We start from the raw sequence: 13,229 nt of genomic DNA, 5'->3' as shown, positions 1-13,229 counted from the left end.
CACGCAAACAATAAGCCAGCCCATTCTGGGGTAAGGCAAGGTGATTCTGTTAGGAAATGCACTGATTAGGTTTCTCTTACCCTCTCCAGTGTGATTTCTTCAAATTCATATTCGATTTCTGTTCCGTTCACCTAAGGAGCAGGAGAAAGAGAATCCGTTATATTCATTTTGAAGGAACATTTAAATACATGCAAAATGAGTACAGTTATTTAGACAGAATGCAATTGGAATGCAAACATTTCCTCTGTGTGTGTGTGTGTGTGTGTATAAATTGAGAGAGACAGAGACACAGACAGACAGACTGTAAGCTTCTTGCAGTCAGGGAACTTGTCTACCTATTCTGTTACACTGCACTTTGCTCTGCACACAGTAGGCACTCAACAAATGATTGATTGATAGATGAAATATATCCCACTGAGGCCACGGGCCGGGCTGCCTTGGGGGTAGGGGGCTGCTCTGGGTTGGTGCCCCATGGGGAGAACTGAGGCAGGTTTAGAAAGGGATGCTCCCTTCCTAGTTTTGGGGGGTGCTAATGAGGGTGGGGACAGAACAGGGCTCAATGGAACCCCCCGAGACCCCACAGGAGCCCCCTAATCTGAAGCTCCTACTCCCAAATTGCAGCTGGATGCTCACCCCCAAATCAGCAAAGCTCAGCCCGCCTAACTCATTCATTCAGTCGTATTTATTGAGCGCTTACAGTTTGCAGAGCACTGTACTAAGCGCTTGGGAAGTACAAGCTGGCAACATATAGAGATGGTTCCTACCCAACAGCGGGCTCAATCAATCAATCAATCAATCAATCAATCGTATTTATTGAGCACTTACTGTGTGCAGAGCACTGTACTAAGCGCTTGGGAAGTACAAGTTGGCAACATATAGAGACAGTCCCTACCCAACAGTGGGCTCACAGTCTAGAAGGGGGAGACAGAGAACAAAAACAAACATACTAACAAAATAAAATAAATAGAATAGATATGTACAAGTAAAATAAATAAATAGAGTAATAAATATGTACAAACATATATACATATATACAGGTGCTGTGGGGAAGGGAAGGAGGTAAGATGGGGGGGACGAGGTGGAGAGGAAGGAAGGGGCTCAGTCTGGGAAGGCCTCCTGGAGGAGGTGAGCTCTCAGTAGGGCCTTGAAGGGAGGAAGAGAGATAGCTTGGCGGATGGGCAAAGGGAGGGCATTCCAGGCCCGGGGGATGACAGGCAACAAAACAAAACATATTAACAAAATAATCAAAAAGGCGCACACCCAGGAACATCCTTGAGTAACTTGGCGGGCAAGGTTTTCTCCTTGGACAGTTCCCAGTGTTGGGCCAAGACTGGTTACTGACCTTTCCCTTAGTTATCTTTCTCTCCAAGCAGCCTAAATGAAATTAGATTTTCTGCACTCACGCTGTTAGAAAAAGGCTTTTTGGCTTCACTGATGGGTTTGGTTTTTTTTTTTTTGCTGTTTTGGGGGTACTTTTAAATCGAAAAGTGATAAAAAAACCTAAAGCCACGTGTGTGGATGGGGCTTTAGCCTAGGTGCTCTTTCTCCTTGGGGGCGAGGCGGGCAGAGGGAGTGTGATCTATGGTTTTCATTTATCAGGGCGGCTCAGGGAAGCGCGGCTTGCTTCGGTGCGTCCGCAGAGCCCCATCCGTCCATTATGGAAGTTTTAATGCAGCAAACTGATGGTGGGGACTGTTTTCCGACGAGAGGTAAACAGGCACGTTCCCCGGGCAACCAGAATCAGATGACGCAGATCAAAGAAAATCCAGAAGGCAAGCTGTTTAAGGCCGCTTAAAGGCTTCGGACCCGATAACCCAGTGGACACCCGGCTGATGGCATACCAATCTTCCTTCGCTGACCCTGCCGGTGCCAAGAAGTTGATGGCTGTGGCATGTGTGAATGCCACCTGACGATAATTATGGTATCTGCTAAGCGCTTACTATGTGGCAAGCACTGTTCTAAGTACAGGGGTAGATCAATCAATCAATCAATCAATCGTATTTATTGAGCGCTTACTGTCTGCAGAGCACTGTACTAAGCGCTTGGGAAGTCCAAGTTGGCAACATATAGAGACAGTCCCTACCCAACAGTGGGCTCACAGTCTTAAAGGGGGAGACAGAGAACAAAACCAAACATACAACAAAATAAAATAAATAGAATAGACATGTACAGGTAAAATAAATAAATAAATAAATAAATAGAGTAATAAATAAATAGAGTACTCTCCCAAGCACTTAGTACAGTGCTCTGCACATAGTAAGTGCTCAATAAATATCATTGATTGACTGATTAATCAATCAATTGATTAATGCAGATGCAAGTTAATCTAGTCGGCTGCAGTCCCATCCCACTCTATTCATTCAATCGTATTCATTAGGTTCTTACTGTGTGCAAAGCGCCGGATTAAGCACTTGCACTGTACTAAGCACTTCAGTCTAAGTATCGAATGCCCATTTTGCAGTCGAAGAAGCCGAGGCCCAGAGTGAAGTGACTTGTCCAAGTTCACGCATCAGGCAACTGGTGGACCCAAGATTAGGAGCCGGCCCGGGCTCTTTCCACTACGCCATGCTGTTTCTCACCTGATAGATAATGGGGAATCAATCAATCAATCAATCAATCACATTTATTGAGCACTTACTGTGCGCAGAGCACTGTACTAAGCACTTGGGAAGTACAAGTTGGCAACATATAGAGACAGTCCCTACCCAACAGTGGGCTCACAGTCTAAAAGGGGGAGAATCAATCAAGCAATCAGTGGTATTTACTGAGCGCTTACTCTGTTCAGAGACTATACTGAATGCCACACACCCTGATGTTCACCCTGTTGGAGTTTAGCCTGCAACACGGATGAATCCTGGAACCGACGGTCAACCCAACTAACAGGCACCAGCTGGGTTTCACCGAGCGGGCTGGCCAACGGATGGCATTTATTCCCACAGGAAGTTGTGTGGGAGCTGAAAATCCACGGGAATTTAAGAGAGCTTGGAAGTCACTTCTGCAGGAGCAGAATGGATTAGCTAGGAGAGTGAGGGAATGCGGAGGGCAAACAGAGGGACGGAAGACGGTTTGGCCTGTGCCTTGAGGGTGGTGGCCAGCGCCCAGCCCTTCAACATATGCAGCAAAGCAGCGTGGCTCAGTGGAAAGAGCCCGGGCTTTGGAGTCAGAAGTCATGGGTTCGAATCCCGACTCCGCCACATGTCCGCTGTGTGACCTTGGGGAAGTCACTTAACTTCTCTGAGCCTCAGTTACCTCATTTGTAACATGGGGATTAAGACTGTGAGACCCCGTGGGACAACCCGATCACCTTGTAACTTTCCCAGCGCTTGGAGCAGTGCTTTGCACATAGTAAGCGCTTAATAAATGCCATCATTAGTCCACTGTTGGGTAGGGACTGTCTCTATATGTTGCCAATTTGTACTTCCCAAGCGCTTAGTACAGTGCTCTGCACACAGTAAGTGCTCAATAAATACGATTGATGATGATGATGATGATCATTATTATTATTATATGCAGTGGCAACTGTCCAGGAGGCAGAATCCTCGGTTGGGTGGACCACCGATCCGATTCACGGCTGCCACTGTAAATGGTCTTAGTCCATCTCCTTCGCAACACTGCCTGGAATAATTCTGTTGCCCAGTTCCCAATCAAAATGGATCAACTGTGGGCAGAGAATGTGCCAGTTTTTTGTTGTATTGTACTCTCCCAAGCACTTAGTACAGTGCTCCACACACAGTAAGTGCTCAATAAATATGATTGAATTGAATCAATCAATCGTATTTATTGAGCGCTTACTGTGTGCGGAGCACTGTACTAAGCGCTTGGGAAGTACAAGTTGGCAACATATAGAGACGGTCCCTACCCAACAGTGGGCTCACAGTCTAGAAGAATCAGGGAAATGGCAACACTGAGGATAGAGCTGAATTTTTTTTTTAAATTATATTTGTTAAGCATCAATCGTATTTATTGAGCACTTACTGTGTGCAGGGCACTGTACCAAGCGCTTGGGAAGTACAAGTTGGCAACATATAGAGACAGTCCCTACCCAACAGTGGGCTCACAGTCTAAAAGGGGGAGACAGAGAACAAAACCAAACATAGAACAAAACCAAACATAGAACAAAACCAAACATATTTGTTAAGCGCTCACTATGTGCCAGGTACTGTACTAATTGCTGGGGTAATAACAATAATAATAATAATAACGGCATTTATTAAGCACTAACTACGTGCAAAGCACTTTTCTAAGCACTGGGGAGATTACAAGATGATCAGGTTGCCCCATGTGGGGCTCACAGTCTTAATCTCCATTTTACAGATGAGGTAACAGGCATGAAGAAGTAAAGTGACTTGCCCAAGGTTTCCCAGCAGATGTGGCAGAGCGGGGATTAGAACCCAGGTCCTTCTTACTCACAGGCCTGGGCTGTAGCTATTTCAGCGCTTAGAACAGTGCTTTGCACATTGCACGCACTTAACAAATGCCATCATTATTATTATTCATTCATTCATTCATTCAATTGTATTTATTGAGCGCTTACTGTGTGCAGAGCACTGGACTAAGCGCTTGGGAAGTCCAAGTTGGCAACATCTAGAGACGGTCCCTACCCAACAGCGGGCTCACAGTCTAGAAGGGGGAGACAGATGACAAAACAAAACATATTAACAAAATATGTACAAATATTATCTACACCATGCTGCCGGGTGTACGTGTGTATAATATAGGGATATATGGGTGTGCATAGATACACACACTATCCTAAAACTATCCCACTGGCTAACCCTTTCCTTGATGAACACTGAACTAATGGCCCCAGAGATAGTAATGTGCTTACGCTGTAACCTGAATAATCGTATTTCGGTCATACCATTGTGTAGCTGCAATTTTTCTGCTAATGCTGAGCAATCGGAAATCCATTTCATTAAAATCCGAAGCTTTTCCAAATTTGTAAGTCTGGGAAGTCAGTGTGGTTTCATCCCATCAGAGAGAAATGGAGATAATTTTCGCTAATCTTCTCCGAATCCGAACCATTTTCCCTGGGGACGTACGGTGCCGTGTTCTTAACCCTTGCCAGCTCTTGGCGAGAAAAGGAAGCTCAGGTGTCATGTCTGGATCGAGGGTTTCTTGTCTGCTGCCAGACACCAAAAGTCCTGTCATGTTTTAGCGTCCTCAACCACTAGAATCCCTCCACCCTCCACAGCACATCTATCCCTTTATCCAAACACTCTGCTTCTTCCCTTACCTGTAATTTAATAATAATGATGGCATTTATTAAGCGCTTCCTATGTGCAAAGCCCTGTTCATTCACTCATTCATTCAATCGTATTTACTGAGCACTTACTGTGTGCAGAGCACTGTCCTAAGCTCTTGGGAAGTACAAGTTGGCAACATATAGAGACGGTCCCTACCCAACAGTGGGCTCACCGCTGGGGAGGTTACAAGGTGATCAGGTTGTCCCGCGGGGGGCTCGCGGTCTTAATCCCCATTTTACAGGTGAGGTAACTGAGGTCCAGAGAAGTGAAGTGACTCGCCCAAAGTCACCCAGCTGACAATTGGCAGAGCCGGGATTTGAACCCATGACCTCTGACTCCAAAGCCCGGGCTCTTTCCACTGAGCCAGGATTTCAGCATGTCTCCCACACTAAACTGTAAACTCCTTTAGGGCAGAGGTGATGTCTACTGTCTCCCCCTTCTAGACTGTGAGCCCACTGTTGGGTAGGGCCCGTCTCTAGATGTTGCCAACTTGGACTTCCCAAGCGCTTAGTACAGTGCTCTGCACACAGTAAGCGCTCAATAAATACGATTTTACCACCCCTTTGCCTGGAGGGAGGCAGGAGGGCCAGGCCGCAGGGCCCGGTAGCCCCCAGCCGTAGGGCATATACGTATACATATTATATATTTATGCATACATATTATTATACATATTTACTATTCCATTTATTTTATTTTGTTAATATGTTTTGTTTTGTTGTCTGTCTCCCCCTCCTAGACTGTGAGCCCGCTGTTGGGTAGGGACCGTCTCTAGATGTTGCCAACTTGGACTTCCCAAGCGCTTAGTACAGTGCTCTACACACAGTAAATGCTCAATAAATACGATTGAATGAAGGAATGAGTGAACACTACTGTGGACATAGCTATACTATATCTGCATATCTATAATTTGTATAATAGAAATGTATTATTATTAATGTCTGTCTCCTTCTCTAGATTACGCTCACTGCGGGCAGGGAACATGTCTTCCAAGCACTTAGAACGAGTACCCTGCACACAGGGAATGCTCAATAAATGCATTGATCCGTTGACTGATACTGTATTATACTTTCTCAGGCACATAGTTCCACACCCTGTTCTCTCCCAACCACTTAATATAGTGCTTGACACTTACTATGAGCCTAGGAAACTGTATTATCTGTATTGTACTGTCCCGAACTCTTAGAACAGTGCACTGCACATAGAAAGTGCTCAATAAATACTATCGATTCACTGATTGAAATTCCACAGAAGCTGATGGTAGCTACATCTCCCCTTCTGGGATTTGCCCCAGGACTTCGCCTGGCGTCCTGGACTCTCTGCCTACAGGGAGGCCATTCTGGGAATAACCGGCTGCCCTTTGATCTGCCGGAGTGGATGTTCCTTCTGCTATTCCCCGGTGACGGCACAATTTCCACGGGAATGTTCCAGGGGTGGCCCATTTTACAGCCCGACCCATTAAAGCATGCCAGGACGTTCAGGTCTCCAAGGCGAAAACAGGCCGTCCTGCTCCGAAAATAAGCGGCTAAATGTGGCTCGGAACAGAGAAGACGGCACCCGCAAAGCAGAGAGATTCACGGGGAAGGAGGAGAACTTAGATGTGTCACCCCCTCCGGGAGGCCTTCCCTGATTGACTCCCCCAACTTGGTCACGTCAACAATCAATCGATGATATTTACTGAATGCTCGCTCTGCGCAGAGCACTGAACTCAGCACTTGAGAGAGTATAATAATAATTGTGCATTATTATATATTGTACAATTGAGCAATTGTATTATTATACAATAGAGCTGGCAGACACAGTCCCTGCCCACAAGGAAATTATGGTCTAGAGAAGCAGTACAGCATAGTGTATAATAATAACTCATTCATTCAATCGTATTTATTGAGCGCTTACTGTGTGCAGGGCCCTGTACTAAGCGCTTGAGAAGTCCAAGTTGGCAACATCTAGAGATGGTCCCTGCCCAACAGCGGGCTCACAGTCTAGAAGGGGGAGACAGAGAACAAAACAAAACATATGAACAAAATAAAAGAATTAGAATAAATATGTACAAATAAAATAGAGGAATAAATACGTACAAACATATATACATATAATAATGATGATGGTATTTGTTAAGCGTTTACTATGTGCAAAGCACTGTTCTAAGGGCTGGGGGGATACAAGGTCAGCAGGTTGTCCCACATGGGGGTCACAGTCTTAATCCACACGGGCCTCGAAGTCGGAGGTCAGAGGTTCTAATCCCGGCTCCGTCGCGTTCCTTATGTGTGACCCTGGGCGAGTCATTTTAGTTCTCTCTGCCTCAGTTTCCTCATCTGTAAAATGGGGATTGAGAATGTGAGCCCCATGTAGGGCAGGGACTGGGTCCAATCCAATCTGCTTGGATCCGCCTCAGCCCTTAGTACCGTGCCTGACGCATAGTAAGTGCGTAACAAATACCACAATTATTATTATTTTTATTATAAGGGGGGAGGCAGACTTTAAAATAACTTAAAATGAGTGTTGTGGGGCTGAGGATGGGGTGAATGTCAGCGGGTCAGGGGGTGCAGGTCCAAGTTCACAGGTGACACAGAAGAGAGAAGGTGAAGGGGAAATGAGACCTTAGGTGGGGAAAGCCTCTTGATGGAGATGTGAGTTTAGGAGGGCTTTGAAGTGGGGGGACAGTGGTAGCCTGGCGAATATAGAGGAGGAGGGCTGATTGAGTGCCTTAAAGCTGATGGTCTGGAATAATCTTCCTTTGAACCCCCTCTTCTATGTGTTTCCCTGATGATTGTCCGTTGAATCTGCTGGGCCTTTCATATGCATCTGTTCTCCCCCTCTAATTATTGCATATTTGTCCAGCAGAGTCCTCTGCCCACTGTAATAATAATAATAATAATGGCATTTGTTAAGCGCTTACTATGTGCAAAGCACTGTTCTAAGCGCTGGGGGGATACAAGGTAATTAGATTGTCCCACATGGGGCTCACAGTCTTAATCCCCATTTTACAGATGAGGGAACTAAGGCCCAGAGAAGTGAAGTGACTTGCCCAGCTGACAAGTGGTGGAGCCGGGATAAGAACCCATGACCTCTGACTCCCAAGCCTGGGCTCTTTCCACTGAGCCACACTGCTTCTCTGTAGGCATCCAGCACAGCCCTCCACCCCCAATAGGTGTCCAGCACAGCCTTCTGCCCACAGTAGGTGCTAAATTCATACTCTTGATGTGGGCTGTAATGTCATTTAGTTCATCTACTTCCCACCGCCCCAGAACAGTGCACTGCACATAGTAAGGCCCCACATAAGGCCCCAAAGAAATGCACATAGTAAGTGCTCAATAAATACCATAAGGCCCCAAAGAAAGCCAGCTGCTTGCCAAGAAGAGGGAGGGGCCCGACGCCAGGGCCCTGTACTGAGCACTTGGAGAGAATTTAAAGGTTCCAGCTTTAGCTACGCCATGGGCCTGCCTTGGCCAATACACTTCACCTCTCTGGGTCCTCTAGACTCATATGCTCGCTGTGGGCAGGGAAAGCATCTACCAACTCTGTTGAACTCTCCCAAGCACTTAGTACAGTGCTCTGCACCTAGTAAGCACTCAATAAATGCCCCTGGCTCACTGATTTATTGGGCCTTGGGAGATAATCGGCCTTCTCTGTCGTCCGTCACTCCATTCTGCAAGTTCTAGTCAAGTCCACCTGAACCCAGAGCGTTTTTCACTATCCCAGAGCCTTCTGGTCCTCCTCCTGACTCTCCGTAAACATAGGCCACGCTTCCCAGGTGCGGAAATCAGCGGTGGGATCTACAGTGAGGGAGGCCAGAGGCCAAGAGTAAAAATCCCAGGCACCAAAGCAACCGATGCAGGATCAATCCCGGACGGGGGGACAGGTCAACCGAAAACCGGACCGTCAGGTGCAACCCTGGACAAACGGCCACCCTAGGTGGGGACTGTCCCGTTCTCAGCACAATACTTGGCACCTAGTACAAGCACGGGAATTTGCTCATATTTGCTTTTTTCATTACCTGCCTTGAAACTCTGGCACGGGGGAGCACCCAGTGAGCATCCAGTGAACATCCAGTGCTCCTTTGAGTAGCCAGCTGCCGAGAGAGGCGGTTATCTGGTGGCCTGTGGTCTACGGCTAGGTCAAATCCCTTTCAGAAAAGAGGGACAAAAGACAGGCCGGCGATGATCCCTTCAAACGGAGCATCCAGGCACCACCCAACGTGGCCACACAAATCACATCCTGTGGTGACTTGTTGGCAGCCCCATCCTCAGTGGAGGAACACGGCCCACTTGGACCAAAACTGCCCATCGGGTTCAAGATATACACTAAAATTTAACCCCCGCTGCTCCGTCTCTCCTCCCCACACCGGCTGTCGTTAGAAACAGTCAGCGAGGCTGCTATTACTGCTGTGCCTCTCATCTTCCCTCAAACACACACAGGCCGAGATCCTCCGGGCCCTGCCCCGAGCCTGAAAAAAGCCAACGGCCGAGAACCATCTTCTCCTAGAAGAACGAGGTTACCAGAGCTCTAAAAACCCACCGGGAAGCTGAACCCTTACCCAGGCTGGGAAAGAGCGCTCGGTAGCTTTATTTTCTTTTCAATTTCCAAACGGGAGCGGGTATTTTTGGGAGCCAGACGTGGGGGAATTGCCGACGCTGGCGAACGGGGACTGAAGTGGACGAGTACAGATGCTTCTGGAGTCAGCGGGATCCCCGAACAGTTGGCTTACGGGGGGACCAGTAGGACATATATATGTATATATGTTTGTACGTATTTACTACTTGATTTATTTTATTTGTACATATTTGTTCTATTTATTTTATTTTGTTAATATGTTTTGTTTTGTTCTCTGTCTCTCCCTTCTAGACTGTGAGCCGCCTGTTGGGTAGGGACCGTCTCTGTGTGTTGCCAACTTGGACTTCCCAAGCGCTTAGTACGGCGCTCTGCACACAGTAAGCGCTCAATAAATACGATTGATTGATTGATTGACGAGGTTCAGAAACCAGCAGGGCAGTCAATGACCTAAGGGCCCAGGGGGATCCGGGGTCAAAGGGCGGGACAAAGAGGAAGATCGGTGGGAGAGGCTGGCAGGGGACAGGCCAGCCAGGCGGACGCAGTAGGGATGAGGGCCTGCTCTCCTTGAGCTGAGGTGTCACCAGGGTTGGTTCTGCCAGAGACAAGCCCCGTTTGCGACACGCAAACCACACAGCAAGGACATGTGAACGACACATAAGGATCAGTCATGCTGGCAGGGATAGGCTCTCAGAGTCAAGAGAATCTTCTCAGAAATCACCAGGCAAGTTTCCATCTGGGGCTCCTCTCTCTCCCCAACAATTTCTTTTACAGCCCTCTTGACTTTTAGCTCTCTGTGGGTAGGGAAAGCGCCCACCACCTCTGTCATGTCATAGTGTCCCAAGCACTTAGTACATTGCTCTGCAATCAATCAATCCATCAATCGTATTTATTGAGCGCTTACTGTGTGCAGAGCACTGTACTACGCACTTGGGAAGTCCAAGTTGGCAACATATACAGTCCCTACCCAACAGTGGGCTCACAGTCTAAAAGGGGGAGACAGAGAACAAAACCAAACATACTAACAAAATAAAATAAATAGAATAGATATGTACAAGTAAAATAAATAAATAAATAGAGTAATAAATATGTACAGACATATATACATATATACAGGTGCTGTGGGGAAGGGAAGGAGGTAAGACGGGGGGGATGAAGAGGGGGACGAGGGGGAGAGGAAGGAAGGGGCTCAGTCTGGGAAGGCCTCCTGGAGGAGGTGAGCTCTCAGTAGGGACTGCACACATTAAGCACTCAGTAAATACCACTGATGAAGACCGATGATAATGACTTTAGTGGTAAGACAGGGGCCTGGTCTGTGACCTTTGTGTTGATCCAGTAATAATCTTTAATCGTAACTGGGGTAATTGTTAAGCGCTTACTATGCGCCATGCACTGTACTAAGCACTGGTGTAGATACGAGCTAATTGGGTCAGATGAAGCCCCGTCGCACATGGGGCTCACAGTCTAAGGGGGAATGAGAACCAGTATTTCATCTTACAGAGAGAGAAACTGAGGCCCAGAGAAGTGAAGCGATTTGCCCAAGGTCACCCAGTAGACAAGTGGTGGGGCCGGGATTTGAACCCAGGTCCTCTGACTCTCCCAATTGTATTTATTGAGCGCTTACTCTGTGCAGAGTGCTATACTAAGCACTTGGGAGAGGACACTAGAACAATATAACAGAGTTGATAGACATGTTCCCAGCCCACAACGAGCAGCCACCCTGTCCATCACTGTGTTTTTAGAACCCAAATGAGACTCCATGGTTTTTTATGGTATCCATTAAGTTACCGTTACTATGTGCCAGGCACTTCTTCTAACCGCCGGAGTAGATACAGGATAATCAGGTTGGACACATTCCATGCCCCGCCTGGGGCTCGCCGTCTTAATCCCCATTTTCCAGATGGGGGAACTGAGGCCCAGAGGAGTGAAGTGACTTGCCCAAGGTCACACAGCTAGACGAGTGGCAGAGCCGGACTATCAACTCCCAGGCCTGTGCTCTATCCACTAGGCTATCCCGCTTCTCGTCGTCATCCCCAAAAACTTGCTAGTGTTACTTGAAGGCAGAAGATAACAGGAGGTAACCTTGTAATTAATTGTAACCTTGTAGGGAATATGTCTGTTGCACTGTAATCTCCCAAGCACTTAGTCCAGTGCTCTGCACATGCTAAGCACTCGATAAATTCCATTGATAAATTGATTAACAATTAGAGAGGGGAAAAATACATGACCTGGGGGTCACTGCTACAGTGTTTCCTTTGCCACTAGCTGAGGGCTGAAGAGAGGAGAGATTCTCGCGGCTCCACGTTTCTGTGGGAACTAGTCAGAGAAGCGCCTTAGAGTTTGGATTCGTACACTAATCTTGCGAGAACCTGGTAAGTTTTCAAAGTAAAATTGGCAGGAGGGAGGACTCAGGCCTCCTCTTCAAGGCTGCGGGCCAGGAATTCTCCAAATAGATCGTCACCGAGCTGCCCTGGGCACTGGCCCAGGACGATGCGTGCTGCCATCCCGAAACCCAAGGGAAAATAAACGTCTGGACAGTTTCTCCCTCCCAGTGATCTAGAAAAAGGAGTGCCAGAAAGGCAAAGGGTAACGCCTGCCAAATCAATCCATCAATCCATCAATCGTATTTACTGAGCGCTTACTGTGTGCACAGCACTGTACTAAGCGCTTGGGAAGTCCAAGTTGGCAACATCTAGAGACGGTCCCTACCCAACAGTGGGCTCACAGTCTAGAAGGCGGAGACAGAGAACAAAACAAAACATATTAACAAAATAAAATAAATAGAATAGCTATGTACAAGTAAAATAAATAGAGTAATAAATACATACAAACATATATACAGGTGCTGTGGGGAAGCCCGCATACTTGACCCCTGTAATGCAAACTGATTCCCCGTACTTCTTCTTTTCTATCTCATCGCCGACCCCTCGCCCACAGCCTGGAACGCCTGCCCTCTTCATATAATAATAATGATGGCATTTGTTAAGCGCTTACTATGTGCAAAGCACTGTTCTAAGCGCTGAATATCCGACAGATGATCACTCTCCTCACCTTCAAGGCAAGAAAGAGGGCTTTTTCCAAAAAGACGTGAACGAAGGGTGGAAGACAAAGGATTTCAGTCCCACCATCTCAGCTGTGGGAATACACAGATATGTTCTGGGAGAAGAAAGGATTTAGCTAATGCCCTAATCTTGATAAAAGGCCAGGGGGATCACTGAAGAAGACATAATGATATTCAAAGAGTTATTTGCTCTTATCCAAAATGTTTCAGTATCAGCTCTCGGTCACAACGGAGGGAGTTTTTAATCGGCTTTGCTTCCTCGGTTGGCTTGTTACACACACGGTTTGTGAAAACATTCTTCAGAGGACTGAGATATTAAATATAATAATAATAACAGTAAAAACTGTGGCATTTGTTAAGTGCTTATTTTGTGC

The 13,229-nt window shown here is 46.9% G+C and overlaps 1 protein-coding gene across 7 annotated transcripts in view; it reads right to left on the bottom strand.

The window, feature by feature from the left end:
- The window catches only part of DLG2 (discs large MAGUK scaffold protein 2), a 793,095-nt gene that overhangs the window by 257,250 nt on the left and 522,616 nt on the right, over nucleotides 1-13,229 (bottom strand). For all 7 annotated transcript variants that reach the window (XM_038761625.1, XM_038761626.1, XM_038761629.1 and 4 more), the window contains one exon: nucleotides 81-131. In XM_038761625.1, the coding sequence (XP_038617553.1) occupies nucleotides 81-131 (51 nt within the window). The remainder of the gene's footprint in view (nucleotides 1-80; nucleotides 132-13,229) is intronic.

This window comes from Tachyglossus aculeatus, chromosome 20 (genome assembly GCF_015852505.1).
Source record: "Tachyglossus aculeatus isolate mTacAcu1 chromosome 20, mTacAcu1.pri, whole genome shotgun sequence".
NCBI classification, from domain to species: domain Eukaryota; kingdom Metazoa; phylum Chordata; class Mammalia; order Monotremata; family Tachyglossidae; genus Tachyglossus; species Tachyglossus aculeatus.
The sequence above is the reverse complement of the archived record's forward strand: the minus strand, read 5'-3'. Positions and strand labels throughout refer to the sequence as shown.